Source organism: Bactrocera latifrons, unplaced genomic scaffold (genome assembly GCF_001853355.1).
Source record: "Bactrocera latifrons isolate USDA-ARS-PBARC rearing strain unplaced genomic scaffold, ASM185335v1 scaffold_327, whole genome shotgun sequence".
Taxonomy (NCBI): domain Eukaryota; kingdom Metazoa; phylum Arthropoda; class Insecta; order Diptera; family Tephritidae; genus Bactrocera; species Bactrocera latifrons.
In genome coordinates this window covers 279,560-300,243 of record NW_017536930.1, presented here as the reverse complement: position 1 = coordinate 300,243, position 20,684 = coordinate 279,560, and the positions used below count along the sequence as shown (strand labels likewise).

General features: G+C 38.3%; 1 protein-coding gene across 1 annotated transcript; it reads right to left on the bottom strand.

Annotated features, from left to right (window-relative positions):
* Positions 1-2,329: 2,329 nt before the first annotated feature.
* Positions 2,330-3,874, bottom strand: LOC108971136. Its single transcript, XM_018936996.1, has 2 exons — positions 3,607-3,874; positions 2,330-3,564 (listed from the first exon to the last, which is right to left on the bottom strand). Exons 1-2 carry the CDS (start codon positions 3,872-3,874, stop codon positions 2,330-2,332), a joined length of 1,503 nt encoding a protein of 500 aa, XP_018792541.1.
* Positions 3,875-20,684: the final 16,810 nt, after the last annotated feature.

Here is a 20,684-nt window from a genome sequence, read left to right as displayed (position 1 = left end):
TCAACATAACTGAAGAAGTTCTCATAGCAGTGCTGTAAATTTATGTAAAATGATTTTACCATAAAAGCAGTAGGATCAGTGGCATATAAAACACCTCTGACTTTTCAAAATCAGGAACCAATAATTGCATGGAATTATCGAACGCTCAAGTAGTTGTAAACTGACTCGTCCGTTGTAGACAAATGCTTATATCTTTATCCTAATGAAAAATCCCCACGATAATACGTATTTGCTATAAATCGGTCTCGTACGTCAGTCGTTTCATCGATTCATACCCACAGGATGGTTTTTCAATTGATGCTTCAAGTCGACAATTTACGATCAATATATGTATATGATAACTTCCATAATACAGTATTTGTTGCAATAAATTCCTAACAAAGATCTATGCAAAACTTGTTCATTTAAATTTGTAAGAAAGCCTTAAGGTTTTCTTCTTATGTGCCGATCAATTTGGGACTTTTTTCCACAGCTAACACTTTGGCTGAATATAAAATTACTCTATTAGTTTTAAACGCTTTCTTTTATTCGTTAACATATTTAGATGACATTTACGAAATTGAATTGCGGCATATACAAACATATGTTGTAATATACATATGTACCCAACGTTGATATAATACAAAGTTATGAGAACTTTAAAAGCATATTGTGTAATGATCAGGTCGATTCAAAATGCTTGGTTATAGATTTGCCAAACGATAGTTTTGTTCAGCCTGACTATTGGATGGATACTATTTACTATCTGCAGTATATAATAACATTCATAATGATATAGTCTGGAAATATCGAATCTGATAAGATCCGAGAAAGACACAATACATTGAACGAATTAATTAACACATACAGACCGTACAACTCATAAGCCCAATGCATAAGAAATGTATGATCGATCATAACGTCCACAAGAGTTTCGATTGGAACTATTAATGCGGTTTTAGGAAAATATTGAAATTTTATCGAAAATCTCCGATAGCGCTGTTGGGTAATTAACCGGAGATTTGGCTGATAGGTGGTTCCAATTTCGGTTTTTACACTTTTACTACGAGTTGATTGGATTATAAGGTAATATTAAAAAATAGGTAAGAATTTGTGATATGCAGGCGGCACATAACCTCAGTTATTCATTTCCGACGCCATAGTTTTCCAGTATTTTAATAAGAATGTAATCGTAAAGTGGCCCCATTTTGTTTAGTAATGTTGATTTTACAGAATAAAATTATGAAATTGGCACTAGTGTATCATTCTGTTGTAATGGAATTTCATAATATAGATCAGTGGTCGGCATTTCTTAGCACATTTGTGCAAACTAACTTCACATGTACGCTCACTCTCTATCGTTCAGTCGTTTAGTCGTTGTCGAGCCAGCCATGGATAAAATGATAAGAGACTCTTTGATTCGAGAGAGAGCTGTCAAAACTCGCATTTTTTATAACATTTGCCAAGAAAGCCACTGCTGAAAAATATTAGCTTGGGTATTTAATAAATTATACAAAACACTAATTTAAACACTTAATGCAAAGTCATTAATTGATTTACATAAACAATATGTTCGCACAGTTCAATGAAATTTCATTTTACACTAATTTCGCAAAGTAATTATAGCGCTGCTCTTCTGGCATCCCGCCTTTTCTACTAACTGCTGGTTGAAGGCACCCTGATTGTGTTTTGTTGCCAGCTCAGAAAACAGATCAGGGTGCTTTGCCAGCTGACAAGCGAGAGAGCAAGAAAAGAGATTCTGATCAAGTTATCTATGCAATGGGGGTGAATAATAAATTTGAGAGTATAATCCAGTGGTCGGCATGAGAGGATCTGTCACTGKGTTGGTGAGCACGAAAAAAAAGTAGCCCAGTGAGAAATTTGAATTAAAAGTAAGCAAATTTTATAAGCAAAATTATAAAATAAGTTATTGCTCAATAAACTTGAGAATTATATATGTTTTCACTACGTTGGAGAGAAAATATATGAAAATATTCAATAAAACTAAAAGCTATATATAACTAAACGATTATTCCAATCTCAGAGGAAATAATAAACAGACAAATAAGATGTTCTGCAGTTTCTCGAAATTAAGGGAATATTTTACATATTTAATATAAATATAGCTTAAACTAATTGTTTAATATTATATCTTTAATACATTTATCTACATCAATCTTCTTATGACAATTTCTTATTAAAATAATATTTTTTAAATGGGTTGAAGATAAAATATATGTTTTTCTTTAAAAAGCATTTTCGTTGTTTTCCATACAAATAATTAATAGTATACAGTGAACGTACATAATGCCACAAATCTAATGACGTCAATTGTTGTATTTGCCGAACCCTATTGGCAACATATGGCTTTAGCATCACTGGCTGTTTGCGTATCCAACTCAACCACAGCAGCATAGGCTTTCTGACTGGCATCACAGAACCCATAGAGGGAAGTACGAATAGTTGCATGCATACCAAGCCATCGAGGTGCACGAACCTTATCGAGAATACCTAAGTCATTACGAAATTTAGACCAAATATGACACAGATCTTTAGGTAGTGGAGTATCCCAAGATATACCCATAGACCAAAGAGTCTGTATAAATACCTTGCCCGATATAATGACTGGTGCCAAAAATCCAGTGGGGTCATAGAGTTGGGCTACATCGCTAAGAACTCGCCGCTTTGTCGGCATTTCATTATACTGCTTCAGTGWTACCTTAAATAACAATTCGTCACTCACCGGGTCCCAACGCAGCCCTAACACGGTAGCTATAGGTAGGTGGATATTGGATTCATGTAGAGAGGAGGATTCTCCAATTTTCGCTAGAACAGCGCCTCTATTCGAATTCCACTTTCGAAGTCTAAAACAAGCATTCGACAAAATCATAGATACACTCCTGGCTAAAGTGACTGTGTCTTCAACGTTAGTACAGCTCGTAAGGAAATCGTCCACATAAAATGAAGAAAGAATGGCAGAACGCGGCGATTCGGCTTGATAAAGGTCAGCAACTACTCCAGAATTATCGACAGCACACTGTTGCAACGCTCGCACCGCGTTGTATGGGCTACATGCCATGCCATACGTCACCATCGCAAGCCGATATATTTTAACGTTCTCGTTCGGGGATTCGCGCCAAAGGATACGTTGGAGATCTCGATCCTCCGGGGCTACTAAAACCTGGCGAAACATCTTTTCCACGTCAGCGGTTAGAACAATTGCGTATCTTCGGAATCGGAAAAGGATATCGTACAACGAATCCTGAATGGTTGGACCCACCCGCTGTATATCATTTAGAGAAACACCAATTGATGTTGGTGCTGAAGAATTAAAAATGACACGAAACTTGTCCAGCACATCATGATTCGGAATGTAATATACACGATTGGAATCATTGTAGGTACCTTGAGCTTCCATGTGCCCTAGCTCGATATACTCCTTCATGAAAGCGATATATTTGTCACGTAATGGGGTATCGGAGGAGAGTCGACGCTCCAAACGATAGAATTGCCTTAAAGCGCAGCCATAAGAGTCGCCTAGGGGTGGTGCGTCAGCTCGCATTAGTAAGCGCACCATGTAACACCCTTGCAATGTTCGTGAATGAGTCGTTCAGAATATTTGCTCACATTCATCATCAATAACCTCGTCGCCATCAGACCCTTCGTCGAGCTTCCAAAAGCTGCTTACAATGTTGGCGCTATATGAGTGCAAGCCTGAATTAATTATTGAGGATGTCGATGCGGGTCCAAAAATAACCCAACCCAAACTCGTAAGTTGGGCATATGGTTCATTAGGACCACCATTGATTGCGTCTCCCTTCAAAATGAGACCCCAAACATCAGCTCCTAGCAGAAGGTCAATGCTTCCCGGAGTACCAAAATGTGGGTCTGCCATTTTCAGCCCAGCCAAGTGTTTATACTGATTTCCAAAGATTTGTGCTGTTGGAAACACCGATGTAATACATTGAATGACGAAGGCATGGGTTGCCACGGAAAATTGCGAGTGAGTTGACTTGAGTGTTATTGCCACGACGCCTTTGGTGCGTGTACAGGATAATGCACCAATACCCCCGACCGCTACGTCATAGCTGCTCCTATGAAGATTCAAGGAATTAGCAATGCGTTCTGTAATGAAACTTACTTGTGACCCAGTATCGCACAAAATCCTTGCCAACCGTTCCTCCGAATTGTCCCCAGAAACATATGCACATGCTGTTGCAAGAAGAATAACAGAATCTTGACGTCATAACGTAGTTTGAGCCGGCATTAAAGTTAGACCAGACTGAGTTTTAGTAGCTGTAGTAATTCCACTCTCCTTGTGGTGAGAGGAGGGGCAGACCTTTGTGGTTCTCGACAAAAAATGGTATTATGTATACGGCCACATTGACGGCATCTTCCAGATGCACACTGTTTAGACATATGTCCTGACCTCAAGCAATTAAAGCATAGGCCTGTTTTCCTGAGGGCATCAAAGCGTTTCTCCCGTGGTAAGTCCAATAACGTTGGACAACGCGTGACCTTATGAAGATTTTAACAATATTGGCATTTGGCTTCTTCCATTGAATGATTGCATCTGACGGTGCGCGCAGTTGATGCACGCTGATATTGACTGGATGTGTCGGTACCATCTACGAATTTAGCAAGCTCCGTTGACAAACTTTGAGCCCTTTCTTCCAAGAACTTGAGTAGCTCCGATAAGCTTGACAATTCCGTTGGGGAACAGTGCATGCACCATTCGCGCTTTGTTGTTGGTGGGAGTTTTGATACCACAATAGGCACCGTTAATGCATCCCACTCTTGAACTGCCAAATTCATAACAGCTAACGTATACATAACCACATCCACAATATGCAATAATGATTGCGCTGACTCCTCGGACGCCAACGGAAGATTTAGGAAACGTGCAACATTAGGGTTGCTTAGGGTTATCATATCGTTCCTTTAAAGCTGCCCACAGTTCCTCGTAACCTCCTGAATAAATCCCACCAACTAATGGCACCGCTGAGCAGGGAACAGCTTGTCSCAGCTTACTAAGTTTGTACGCGGTGGGCAATTCTCGGTTATGCACCAAGGTCTCGAATGCGTCCTTGAATGCCAACCAAYTGTGTAACGCGCCATCAAATGATGGAATATGGAGAGGCCCCAATTTCAATTCGACCGATACGTCTGGCCACTCTTGCTCGGACGCAAGCGCAGCAGGCTGGAACATAAGTCATTGTACATCTCTTCGGTGACGTCCCACCATGCTGAATGCACTTCCAACTCCTCCTCTTTCGCAAAACTCAGGAGCGCCTCGTGATTTATGAGCATGCGCTCGTAATGAGATCTGGCCGAATTCAACAGTTGCTCAACCTTGGATGCATCTAATTCACTTGTGCTCGCCTTCCGCACGTGTTCCATTGTACGGGAAATAGCAGATACATGAAACTGGCGAAGATTGATTTCCGCCATGTTCAATCTACGCATGTAAAGTACAGGTACGCTTTACAATTCCCACGAAGATTTTACCAACAAATATCGCGTGAATCCTTTAGGATAGCGTCAAACCAAGTTACTTACTGAAATCGCCAATTAAAATTCTCAAACTTAAACAAGTTCTTAGACCTCACAAAAGGCACCAAAAATTATGTTAATGATTAAATCGAACGCAGGACTAAGRCACGTCTGTTTATTATGGCAATCCAAAGTAGAAGAGAGCTTTACAGCGATGGTAATACAATAGTTAAACGGAATAATAAAAGTAAAGAATACTAGGTAATTGAGGAACAATGCACAGGGTGCATCGTGTGAATGAATAAATTCAAAATAAATCTTAGACAGATATATTCTCTATTATCTTTAAAAGACTTGGAAAATAAAAGGCACTGCATGGCACCAAAGGCAGTTAGAATCATAAAATATTTCTCGCAGGGCATATTTGGTTTTGCGCTAAAACCTTGCGTGATATTAATTCGTTGCTGCATCGACAACGACTGCACGATAGACCGTAAGCATACGTGTGAAGTTATTTTGCACAATTGTGCTAAGAAATGCCGACCACTGGCCAAGTATTCACTGCAGATCCTGATACATACGTACACACAGAGGCATTAGTCTGCTTTCAGTGAACATAGAACAGTAGTAAAGGGGTAAAACCTTCAACAATCTACTAATTCAAAAAACAAGTGGGTTATTAAGGAATAAAAAACTTTAATTAAACATATTTTAGGTTTACATTTCTTAAACTCATATAACTTTCTTCTTCTACGTGCCGCCAATTGTATGTTCCAAGCGAACTCAGGTACTTCTCCCCTTGGTCCTTCCAACGAAGTGAAAGTCTTCCTCTTCCTCTGCTTCCCCCGCCGGGTACAGCTCGAATACTTTCAGAGCTGGAGTGTTCGCCCATTCGGACAACATTACCTAGCTAGCGTAGCCTTCTCTTTTAATTCGCCAAAGTATATCAATGTCGTCGTATATCTCATACAGCTCAGCGTTCCATTGAATACGATATTCACCGTGGCCAACGCACAAATGACCATCAATCTTTCGCACAACCTTTCTTTCGAAAGCTCGCAAGGTCAACTCCTCAGTTTTTGAAATCGTCCAAGGCTCTGCACCATATAGTAGGACGGAAATTATGAGTGACTTATAGAGTTTGTTTTTTGTTGTCGAGAGARGTCTTTACTTCTCAATTGCCTACTTAGTACCTTTTGGCAAGTGTTATCCTGTTGGTGGTGTTTATACTGGTTCGTAAATAGACGAAATTATCTACAACTTCAAAGTCATGACTGTAAACCGGGGCGGGAGAGCTCAGTTGCGAGTGCGCTGACTGTTTGTTTAATGACAGGATATACTTCTTCTTGCCCTGGTTCACTACCGAACCCATTTGCTTTACTGCCAGTCTGTAGAAAGCRGAACTAATGGCGCGGGTGTTGGGGATGATGATATCATCAGTATGCGCAAGCAGCTGTACACTCTTATAAAATATCGTACCTCCATTAAGTTCTCCAGCTCGAATTACTTTCTCCAGCAGCAGATTCAGGAACTCGCACGGTAGGAAGCCGCCTTGTCTGAAACCTCGTTTGGTATCGAAAGGCTCGGAGAGGTTCTTCCCGATCCTGATGGAGCTTCTTGTGTTGCTCAACTTCAATTTACACAACCGTATTAGTTTTGTGGGGTACCAAATTCAGTAATCGCTGCATAAAGGTAGCTCCTTTTCGTGCTATCAAACGCAGCTTAGAAATCGACGACGATGTAGTGTGTGTCGATTCTCTTTTCACGGGGATCTCCCTTTGTGTGGATTGGGCAGAGCACACTCAAATTACAATCGTTGGGCATGCTTTCGTCCAACCGTATTTTACAAAGAGTCTGATGCATGCTCCTTATCAGTTCTTCGCCGCCGTGTTTGAATATCTCTACCGACAAGCCATCGGCCCCCGCCGCTTTGTTCTTCTTCAGACGGGTGTTCCATCGTCATCGATTGGTTAATCGGGTCTGCCTTCTCCTAGCGGTTTTCGCTGCCATTCAGCAGGCTGGAGAAGTGGTCCCTCCATAATTTAGGTATGCTCTGCGTATCGGTTGCTAGATTACCTCTGGGCGTTATACAAGAGTATGTTCCGGTCTTTAAACCTTCGAGCATTACTCTTGTCGGCTAGCATGTCAAGCTCTTTACACTCACACATTTCGGCTTCTCTTTTTCTTCACCTATCGGTATCTACCCCATACAGCACGTGTTGTGGTCGATCCTAACGTTGCGAAGTAGGCCGCCTGTTTCTCTCTGCTGAGACAGGGCACTCTTTGTCGTACCAGCTGTTCGTTTGCATTTTCCGAAAACCGATGGTTTAGGTTGCAGCTGTACGTAAAGAGTTTGAAATACCATTCCACAGTTCCTTAAACCGAGAGCAGGAGTTCAAGCCGAGTACAAAATCATTCGACTGTCTGTTGTGATTGCACCTTCTCGACGTCGAACTTTCCTTGTGTTTGTTGCCTTGCGTTTGGGTATACAGCCAAGACGCAACAGGATAGTGGTCCGAGTCGATGTTAGGACCTCAGAGCGCACGCACGTCTAAAATACTGGAGACGTGTCTTTCGTCTATCACAAATTGATCGATCTGGTTGGTAGTTTTCGATCTAACCACAGCTAACCATATTTGGGCAGGTTTTGTCGTGTAGGCTGTATTTACCGACCGTAGTGCCAAAGATATCTTCTTTGCCCCCCTGGCGTTAAAGTCGGCTAGCCCGATTTTGAGATAGTAGCTAGTGCAGCTCTCATAAGTGCGCTCCAAGTGCTCATGGAAGGCATCTTTATTCACATCGTCCTTCCCTTCCGTCGGGGTGTGGGGAAGGTCGGGGAACTTCGCCTTGATGCGGATTATGGCTAGATATTCATTCACCGGGATGAGTTATGGTACTCGGCGACACACAAGGACCAATTCGTCACAGTCTATTTCTTGGACGGCGGTGATGTTAGCCTTTATTTTCATGAGGACATTAACCAACTGGAAAGCGGCACCTTCCCAATTAATATGCCGGACATTCCAGGTGCATGCCCCCAATTCGTAGTCCTTATTTGGTTTCCCTTTGTTTACGTGGCGGGTCCCAAACCCAGCGCACAACCCTATATAGGGTATGTTTCGACTTCTCACTTTAGCTCGCCTTCAAACGGATGTTCTTAGGCTACGCAGAGGATACTTGGTCAAAGACCGGAAGTCGTGGGCTGCTTGAGCTATATGTAAAATAGTCGCTGGAGAGGGTAAGCGCCGGCGGTAGGCCGTTACAGGAGTTCTTTGAGAACGCCGAACGTTAACACTGGTGCGCGAAGTCGGTTGACGCCGTAGTCGCGTCTGTTGGTGCGCCCACACACACATTTGGTAAGGATTATTGGATGGTGTGTTGCTCTGTGTAGAAAAATTGTGAAATTAGTTATGTATTGTGGAATATACAATAATATGGACATTTGTGTTACGTTATGTGGCATGAATAGGATGTCATTATTTATCAGATATTTATATTAGGCTTTTGTGGTTTTTATGCTATTCGAGGTTTCGATGTTGTAAGCGGTTTATCTGTTTTAGCGATTTATTAATTGATTGTGGTTTCGCTTTTACGTTTCTTTATATTCGGCGGTTGGGGGAAAGCATAATTTGATGAGCGGTCTGGTTAGCGTTTCGGTTTGGGTGCGGAGACCAGCTACTCGAACATGACCGTCGTAGCCTGAGTTGTTTTAAGTGGCTTATTCAGCATTCCATAGGAGAAAACAATCGTCTTGTATAAGAACGCGGTCTCCAAGCTTTGGTGCCCTTTCCTGAGTTTTCCACCGGTATCTCTTGAAAAGGTCATTTATATAGTCTTCCTTCCATCGGCGGCTGAACGAAAATTGTAATTCGCTCCTATCTGTTTAATAAGGATAGCGGCTGCAAGCCTGGCTCAGGTATGGCCAGAATGGGTGGGATCTTGTGAGAGTGGTGAGATAGGTTTAGAATTTAGTACGGCTTCGATACGAGCGAGTAATGTAGTAAACTCCTCATAATTGAATTTATAGTTAACAACCGTTTTATTTAAATGGGACTTGAAACTTTTTACTGCTGAGTCCCAGAGCCCGCCCAAGTGTGGTGAACATAGGGGCATGAATTGCCAATGGATCCCTTGGGTTGCATATTTTTTTCGGTGAATACTTCTTTCATAAATTGTAAAAATTCCTTTTTCGTGGCTCTTTGAGCTCCGACAAAGTTTTTTCCATTACCGCTTATAATTTTTAAAGGAAATCCACGGCGTCCGCCAAAGCGTCAAATGCTGCATGAAAAGTCAGATCCGAACATACAGTAGCGTGCATAACTGAGTAAATGATTACATACATACATCAATTTAAACAAAACTTTCAGAATTTCTTTATTTATATTGCATTAAAAAACAGAAAATATAACACTAAATATAAGAGATCAACTTTCTTAAATAATGAAGTAATTCAAAGTTTACTAATATTTATTCGCTTTTGCTCGTTTCGCAATAACCATAACAACTTAATAATTTTTTATATTTTGTCCACAGTTCTTTATTTTTGACATATTTTCAACAAATTTTTAAATAAATTCATTCGGCATTTTGTTCCGTTCCGTTTTTATGTGACTGTACAGCTCATCCAGGGTTTTCGGTGCTCTTTCGTACTTTCCCAATCGTATTTTCATTAGTGCCCATAAATTCTCAATGGGATTGAGATCAGGACTTTGTGTAGTCCACTCCATCATCGAAAATTTTTGAAGCGCCAACCATTGCTCACCAATTTTAGCGGTGTGTTTGCGATCACCGTCCTGCAGAAATACTACTTCTTCCTCCGTTTACGCGCTTTTGTCTACAAAATCGGGCCAGTAGGTCCTCAATATTTTAAGGTAATCCTCTTTTTTCATTACTCCATCGATTTTATGAATTGGTCCAATATGCCACCATGTGAAGCAGCCCCACATCATCAAGCTGCCTCCGCCATGCTTAATAGTTTGCTTCACGTGATTCCTTTGAATCCTTTCATTCGGTCGCCGCCAGTAATAACTTTTTCCATACAATTGAAAACGATTTATTTTCACCACGTCAGACCAAATTACACGTTTCCAGTCATCAACGTTCCAATTTTTATGGCTTTTGCAGAAACTGAGTCGTGCTTTTCTATCTTTCTCAGATAATGCCGGCTTTTTTTTCTTACAGCTGAGTCCATTCATGAGTTCATTCGCTTGCACTCTTATGTATAGCTTTTACGGCCCTTTCTGGTGTAGCTATGTTATCTTTTTGCATTTCCCGGATCATTAGGCGTGCATCTGTGTCCGTGAGCAATTTTTGTCGGCCACCTTTCTTTGTTTTCCGTACAACATTTCGTCTTTTTTACACGTTGGTTACAGTACGCTGGCTAACACCTATCTGCAATTTACCTTGACGAGAGACCATCTGCTGTCAATGTCACGATGCTGTTTTCTAATTCAACAGATACTTTCTTCATTTTTTTTTAAGTAGATGCTACTTCGTCTAAAAACTTAAAAAAAAAGTGAAACACGTGCACAGAAAATATAACTGAATAAGTAAACAAAAAATAGTGGTAAATCCCCGTTATGTTGATTATGCGATCGTCTTTTTCTTCGAATGTGCAAAACGTGCAATTCTGAGTAAATGCGGCATTGCAAAGATTTAGTTTTCTAACTGGTCGTTCCAATTTTTTTTTCATAAACGCGATAGAAGGCTTTTGTAAAAGGAAAAATAAATGAACAAATTGCAAAAGTTTTGTTAAAACTGATGAAGTACTAAAATTTTTACGGGACCTTACATACAGTATTGATAACCATTTACTCAGTTATGCACGCTACTGTAGGTCGAGGTGTACTGCCTTTGTCCTAAAATATAAAAAGACAGCCACAGACCCTTTTCTAAATGAGGAAGACCTTAACATCGTGGTCTTTATTTGGAAAGGTCCGCTAAACTCAACCCCAGTGATGGTAAAGGGTAAAGCATAATTGCAACGTTCAGGTGGTAGGGCTGCCTGATCTGCGTACGCATCTTATGTTTGTACATAGTACACTGTTTACACATGAAAATGGTTCTTTTAATTTGTGGCTTTAGTCGCGATATATAAAACTCTTGTGAGACCATTTGTTGCATTCAGCGATGCTCAGCATGCAGTAAGCTGATGGAGATACAATTCGAAATGTAGGTAGAACGGGATTTCTCTGGAATAATGATGGGATGTTGATCGTGGTAACTACGGCTGGAGTTTGCTAGTCTTCCGTTTACCTGTGTTAATCCCTTAGCGTCCAGAAATGGGTTTAAGACTGGAGGTGAGCTTCCCTTTTCGAGAGGTCGCTTTTCAAGTAACTTGGGTTTCTCTTTGCTGAAAAAGCTTTGTGTATATAATATTAGACGGACCATGGTATATTGCAAGTCGGAATATGTTAGTTCTACGTAAGGATTCTTTAATATTCTTTTCACCTTTTGTTTAAGTTTATGGATGAATTTGTGCATATAAGCGACTACCCTTAGTGCTCGAGGAAAGAAAATCTGTGGAGAATACCATCCACTTCTGGAGTGATATTAAAATTTTCTATTTTCTGACTTTTCGGAGGTATAATATTCCGAGCAGGAGATGTAGGACCGTTCCTCCAGATTGTAGTGCTGATGAGGTGAAGTGATTTGCAACCTCTTGTCTTAAGATCCGCTAGGTTATCTGCACATGCAACATGTTGCCATTTTGCTGAGTCAGCTAACTCATACTATTGAAATTAATTTTGCTAACAGAAGAGCACCACTTAGTTCAAGCAGTGTCAGGCTTAGTGTCTTCAAAGGTGCAATTTAGTTTTGGCTATCAAAAGATGTGAAGCTATTTAGCTGTCGTAATGAGAGCGTGTGTAGACTGTTGCGCAATAAGCCTTTTCAGAGGCATCACAGAAATAGTGTAATTCGGCTTTACTATTGGGGGAAAAATTTACCAATCGAGGGACTTGAATTTCTGATATAGTATATAGGTTGTTAGCAAGTTGAACCCATTTTGTTAAAGGTACAAGTTTTACCTGTTCATCCCATTCTTGTCATCTTGCCACAATTCTTAAATGAGAGTTTTAGCTTGAATCATTATTGGCGAAAGCCATCCTGCGGGGTCGAAAAGTTTTGCCACCGAGGAAAGTATTTGGCGTCTTGTAATGGCGGACATTGCAAATATTGACTCAATTGTATATGAAAATTGATCTGTTATCGTATTCCATTGAATCTCTAGAATTTTTGTTGTACTAGTCTTTTCGAATTTAAGGAAGTCTGTATGGAATAAGACTTCCTTTTATACATACATCTTTGATTATTTCGGGATGATTTTATGTTATTTTGCTTAGGGGGAAACCTGCTTTAGTGTTTTGATCATTTTAGATAATGATTCGCAAGTTAATGATTTACTGTGGCTCCATGATAGAATGGAAATCTTGGTCATCTTTATGTACCAGTATTTGCCTATAAATTTTCTCATCATCCTCGTTGAAAACGTATTTAAACATGCGTCAATTTATTATTAGCAGAATGAGATGAAGTAGTAATGTTGGCTCTGTGTATAGTACATCATTGAGTGACTTGCCTAAACTAGTACACTTTGAGGCATTGAACACCAGTCGCACTTTCGTGGTTATTTTATCTGGTCTTATTACCCCATGATGTGGAAGAATTATGTTGAGGAGTGCTAAGCCGTTCAATCTTTTCTGGAGTATCGTTTTCTGAGCCAAATCTTGATTCGTTCAGAATCATTCAGCGCTAGCATTTATGGCGAGCAAAGTGCTGAGGCTTTCTAAGGCAAAAAAACACTTACATATGCTCTCGTAGTTATTTTCATCTTCCATGGCTGTTGAAATAGCGTTACTTCTGCTTAGAGCTTCGTTTTTTGCAGTTCTTTGTGCACGGACGCGCAAGATTTTCCCAAAATGTCTAATTAGGCATTCAATGAGTACCCTTTTTCTAAATTTAGGTTAAATTTTGGTAACAGCTGACTCAAATTGAAACTTTCAAGAACTTTATCGGAAAACCGCGTTTTTAAATCTTGCATGCAGAAACCCTGTGAAAGTCTTCACAGCCTTAAAATGGCTGATTGTTTCGATGACTCTGACGACCACATGTTCCGGGTTTTTTTTCAACCGTCTGTGTAAATTTGAAAAAATTTTATTAAAATGATGATCAGCGTACATTCTTCGCGTGTTCACCAATGTTGTTATGATGTTTGATGCTTTTTTTATGTAAATATACGCATTAGTATTTAAGATACACGTCGTTTTGTGAGGCTCTTAAGGTGAATTTTCAGATTTTTACTATGTCTGAATTTATTGAACAAAGAAGTGTTACATCGCAGCATCTCATACAGCAGTAGTTATGGGTGTATGCATTAGCCCACACTGAATTAACCCCCGTGGGGTTTAATGCATTTTTTTTGAGGGGATTCCGTCATTTTTGGTGGGAAAAGATTCACTGAGAAATTGGTGGGGCTTAACTCATTTTGCCCGGTGGGGGTTAATTCAGTGGGGGCTAATTCATACACCCGCAGTTATTCGTGATCACTTCGCCACATTTTCAACTAATATCATGCCGCAACCACCGCATTCGCTTCATTTACCTTCGCGTAACTTATGGCTATTCATCAAATTCACATGACTACTCCCAGGACACCGTTTTGACTCAATTCTCATTCGCCTGATTTACCTTCGCGTAACTTCTGGCTATTCAGCATATTCACACGACCACTCCCAGGACATCGTTTTGACTCAATTGAGGTATAAAAGCTGAATCGAAGAAGGCTCTGATGGAAAATTCGTTGGCATAGGTGTTTTGCTGTGAGAGGGGATTACTTTGAAGGGGATGAAATGGACAATCCGCATCCGTCCCTTGTCATTATTTAAATATTCGTTTGTGATATCTTCCATTTGTGTGAAAGAATTAATTTTTTCAGTGGCTTGGCCACTTATAATCCACCCAAAGATTGTATTTATCGCTAAAAATTTATTGGAGAGTTTGTTTATACCTTCAAATAATACTATTTGAGATATTAAGTCACTGCCTAATAATACCTCGATTTGTGATGGGGTATGACAGTTGGGATCTGCTGTGAGATGAGATGTGAGCATTTTCCTGTGTATTTTATTTACTTCATAGCTTGRAAGCAAATTTGTAAGCTGCGGTAGAACGATAGTGTGGAGATTGGGCATACTTTCTTTGAGATTTGAATAATTCTTCGATAGACAGTTTATGCAAAGTTTGTGTTCATGGACCAAATTGTTTCTATCTGAAACGCATACTTTTTTGAATCTCTCGCAAGATCTTAATTTATGACCTCCCCTACAGAGTTCACACAATGATTGCCATTGACTGTTTTGCTTTGACAAGAATGTGTGACTTTTATAAGGTGTCTATTATATTGTATGTTATTACTGGCTTGGGGTTTAAACAAGTTTTACTTGAATAATTTTAATGACTTTTTGACTTTATAGTTCTTTTTGGCTATTCGCTCAGCTATCTCGTACTGAGCAATGAGGAATGTTTTGTAGCCATGTGGGCATTTTTTTCTCTTTGTTTATCGTCATTAGCCATATTTGAAATTGTGAGAAATTTACCAGATTTAGATTCTTTTGAACCTGTGCTTATTTAGAATGAAAATTTGTTATTTTCTCAGTGTTACCTGATAAATGCCGAAAACCGAAACTTTTTTAAATAAATGAGAGTTGTTATTCCAGAAAACTTACTAAAGTACGCGTCACGCGTTTTTGTTAACCGCACTATTGTATTTAATTGCGATTTTATATTTATCTTTATATATTTTCTATTACGGATTTATCTGTATGTTCTTGTATATAACCACTCGTAAAAGAAATATATGAAGTCAATAACCTTTGTACATAGCCTAAAAACTAAAATTTAGAAAACATGAATTACAAAAATTGTAATAAATTGAATTAAAAAATTAAAACTAAGATTACTTGAAAGATGTAAAATAGTTAATAGTGCATTAATTAATATTTCGAACCAATAACCTGTGTTGCATTCCTTTCGAAACTCGGTTTTCGGCTTCCGGCTAAGTGAAAGTGGTGAACTAACACATAAAAAAAAAACTGAAAAAGCAAAATTTATACATATGTACATAAAATACCAAAAGTTATGCGTACGTACATACATATACAAAGAGAAGGTGTTCTTTTATAAGTGCAGTGTTCCCTATATAAGCGGAAGAGGAAATTTAAATAAATTTAAAAAAATTATTAACATCTGAAAAAGACTAATTAGATTGAATTTGTAATATCTAAAAGAAAAAGAAAGATTAATTCTATAAAATGATAATAATATCTGAAAGAAAAGATTATTATTTTCTGCAAAATAAAATATATTAAATACAAATAGAATTGATTCTGAAAGCAAAGATTAATTAAATAAAAATAATAATAACACCTGAAGAAAAAGATAAATCTTATCTGATCAATTATTTGTTTTCACATATTATGTTGGATAGTGTAGGCCGCCGTAAGCGCGTAAAATACATACATACATATTTGTGGTGTGKACATACATATGTATGTATTTAGTTTTGCGTATTACATTGAACTGCGCAGTCCAATTTCAAACAACACCCACTTATTTTTACATACATACTTACTTACCAATTTATATACGCTGCTTCTGACGATATTGCTGCTGCTGCTATTTCCAATTCATTCTGATTTCCAATGCAATAAAAACACATGAAGTAATTATTTGTTAATTATTTAAAAAAAATTACATAAAAATCATTTACTTACCTTCTTGTTGTACGAGCCTCCTTTACGGTTACGAATGACATGCGTCTTTCAATCGTTTTTTTATTACCCTTTTGGGGATTTTCTTTTGGCACTATTAACAATTATTTTTTCTCCTTGGCACTCAGTCAAAGAAATCAAGAAATGAAGAAACTTTAGGTAAACAAAAAATAACCCGAAAATGTGCGTGCGGTTACGAATGACATCGTTTTTTTATTAGGGTCAATCGTTTTTTTATTACCCTTTTGGGGATTTTCTTTTGGCACTATTAACAATTATGTTTTCTCTTTGGCACTCAGTCAAAGAAATCAAGAAATGAAGAAACTATTTTTCATCGCATTTAGGTAAACAAAAAATAACCCGAAAATGTGCGTTGGTGTTAGTTCATAGAGAAAAAATTTGTAGTTGTATTGAAATATTTGAGAACAATGGTTAGTCGTGGCTGGCAGGGATATTACCCGCTTACTTACCATATTGGAACATCCATATGTACAAGTGCGTGCAAAATCACTAAAATAAGCGAACAAAATAAGTACAGCAACAAAGTAAAGAAAGTGCGTAGTCAACTAAAAAAGAGACCAAGAAAAAATACACATATGTATATATACATTGTGTGCATAAGTAAGTTAACATATTTAAAACCTTAAAACTAATAATTAAGAGAACATGAATTACAAAAATTGTAATAAATTGAATTATATTAGTATTGTATACTCACACTAATAATAAATTTATAATACTGAAATATTACTTACCTTACTCATATTAACTTAATCTGTTACGATATTTAACGAAAGTTGAAAATTATTACACTTACCCCTTGTTTAATACATATGTATATTACCACTAGTTTAAGCCGTTAGTTTTAAGATTTAGGCTAAGCAATTAGAATAAGTGAAATAAGGAATTCTCTTTTATATGAACCGTTGAATCGAACGCACGGTTTTTCGTTACCGGAGTAATTTGCAAATATTTTCGCGACAGGTAATTGGAGTGGTATTTAAAATTGCGCATCCATAATTTTTTTCGTGTCTCAAAAACGCTTGAGACTTTTCAAATATGATATGCTAAATTGGTTGGTATACAATGCCGCTTGTTTTTGTAGTACAAAGAACAAGGGGGTGTTGTTGAATAATATTTGCTTATACGGGCTTAGAGTATGTACTATATATACGTACTAATATATTGATCGCTAATGAAAATTTATGTTTTATTTGGTTTAATACAAATTCCGCACAGTTTATTGTTTACAATTGTTTTGCGAGAATATAGGTAAATTTCTGTGTACTTTTGACGGCCATTTGCACAAAAACGGTAATGAAATAATAACTATGTGTTTCATGTAAATGCAGGCGTGTACGTTAATTAGAGGTATAAATCATTGATGAGAATTGAACAGGTGAGTAGTTATCACAAAAACAAGGATAAGTACCGTTTTCACCATGTTCGACCTTTTGTTTCGCTACAGTTGGGGGGTATGGGGCCGGGGAGGATCAAAACCAATTTGCGAGTTAGTTCACACCTGGGGTTTATTGTTTAAAATTGCTGCTATTATCGCAGCTTCTAATAATTTAAGTTTTATTATTATTTTTATGTCTTGGATATACCCCCTACATCTGGGTATGTGTGTATTAAAGCAGGAACAGCGAAAAACCCTAGACCCCTCCTCAGTTGCCGTCCTTAAAGGGGCCATTCGCTTACACGAGAAAAATAAGATTTTGTGCCACAGCATTTTCGCGAACATGGATCGGTATGCGCACAAGTCCATACACGAGTAAACCGCAATCGCGCATATACCGATCGGGTCGGGTATGGCCACTTTAAGCGACGGGCTGATGTACAGCCAGTATGTATATCGTGAATAGAGTGACTTTGTAGTATTTTCTTGTCAGATTTTCCATGTGGTAAAAATTCTGCTGACATACATATCAGAACTATTAATACAAAAAGGGGTAGGAAACAATAGGACGACGAGATAAAATTGACGATATGTCAATAATACGATATATAATTAATGGGTTAATGGACAATAATTTGAGTAGGGTTTAGGTGTAATGAAGTTTACTAAGTATTCTGATTTATTACAATCGCAGTTAAGTATACCCCCGAGCGGAGAGAATAAATTTAAGCTAAATGAATTTTAGTACAAACAACAGCAAACGCCAGAAGTGGCAAGTAGGATAAGCAAGAGTGTAAATAACATTGAAATTTTTAGTAACGAAAATGTAAGGGACAGGGCATTAATTGACTCAGTCAGTGGCAGATCACTGTTTAGGAAGTCAGTACCAACAAAGTCTGGTTATTGTATCGCTGAGTGCGCTGAACGTTAATTGGTTTTGGAGGAAGTTAGATCACCTGCCACGCAAAAAATGTTGGCGCATATTTAAATGCATAAAGCTACACGATCTGTCGAATTATTGGTAATAGACGACTCAGTGATGACTTACGAAGTAATTGTTGGAATTGATGTCCTATCCGAAAGCATGTGTCCTTGAAGAAGGCATGTGCACAATCATGCAAATTAAAAGGGAAGTCTTAGCTATCGGTGCCGAGTTTAGGGTACAGATGGAGCAAAAATTTGTCGAAGTGGTGAGTGAATATGCGAATTAATTCGGTAAAAAGTTACCTGAACTGGGTATATCAAGACAATTCAGAATGAGTATAAAATGAACGTCACCGAAACCAATATGTAACATACCATATAGTATTCCAATTCCTAAATTGCGTGTTGTTGAGGAAGTCGTAATTGAACGTGGTAAAAATTGTTTCACCACGTCGGATTTAATGTCTGGCTACTACCGGATTGAATTAGAGAAGGACTCAAAACCTTTTACCGCATTTGCAACGTACTACAATGGCTATGATGAGTTCAATAGAATGTCATTTGGTTTGCCGAATGCTCCGTGTACATTTCAAAAAATTATGTCTCAGATTTTTGCACCCTTGAATAAATCAGTTGTAAACTATGTGAATGAGGTGATTATAGCTACTGATACGGAGGAGGAAAATTTATTTTACCTAGAAGAGTTTTTAAAAATAGTCCAGAAGGAACGATTAACGCTAATGTTACACAGTACAACAGCTAATCTGGGGGGTGAGAAATTCCAAGTCAGGATGATGGTACTAGGTCAGTATAGTAAAACCCTCAAAGGGTTTGGCGTTCGTATGTGTCAGTTTTTCTTTTATGACCTTTTAAATTTTTTCCTTATCTTGATTGTAACATTTTGGCAAAAACGTAGTTTAACATAACTCGCGAACCACTTGTCCGATTTTGATGAAACAAATTTAGAAGAGTTAAGAATTTCAGTTTCTCTAATCTGTTTCTATACCGTTTTCCTATATGTGCAACACTTTAAATGTTAAAAATGCATGTATGAAGCAAAAAAGAATTTTTTTTCCTAACAATTTAAATATATATATTTTTTTTAATTCATAAAAAATCCAGCAACACTGGATCTGTAATGTTCACATAAAACATGCATTGTCATTATACTTCTTCTTTTTCTCACACTAGTTGTGTGATTTTTGTCATTCAACAAGTGCTGACGAACGCGAACAGTAAAAGTAATTTTTCTCAAAGTTTTTAAAAGTGAACAAAAGAGAACAAACTATGGAACTGTGCAAGCCAGATATAAATAGCTTTTGCTACTGCTGTGGTCAATATGTCTCAACACATAAAAAAAGGGAAAATTTCAGTACTGATTTTGCTCAAACATACGAGATATACTTCAACCAAAATGTTATAGTGAACGAAATTCGGTACCAAATATAGTGTGTAAAATCTGCTACAACCGTCTAATGGATTGGAAAAATAGAAGACGTGAAAGTATACCATTCGGTATCCCAATGACTTGGACTAATCCTGGTGAAGGTAACAATCCATTGAATTGCTATGCAAGTGCGAATAAAGGAGCCGCAAAAAGGATAAGAAAATCGTATAATTACGTCGGTGGTAAGTGCCGTAATACCATTGCCTCATTCGGACCACATTCCTGTGCCAAAAGCTTCTAGCCCAGATATTTTCTCTTTTACGACTGCTCCGACATATCATGAACGTGATGATTCCCCATATGAGACGTCAATATCCAATGAACCAATTTTATTAAATCAAAATAAGCTTGATTCAATTGTTGCCAAGTTGGAATTCTTCATTGGCGTAGTCACCACTTACGCGATTATAGCCGAGTTAACAACAGCGCGCCAGTCGTTTCTTCTTTTCGCTACGTGGCGCCATTTAGATATTCCAAGTGAAGAAAGGTCCTTCTCCACTTGGTCCTTCCAACGGAGTGGAGAAGACCTCTTCCTCTGCTTCCCCCAGCGGGTACTGCGTCGAATACTTTCAGAGCTGTAGTGTTTTCGTCCATCCGGACAACATGACCTAGCCAGCGTAGCCGCTGTCTTTTAATTCGCTGAACTATGTCAATGTCGTCGTATATCTCGTAC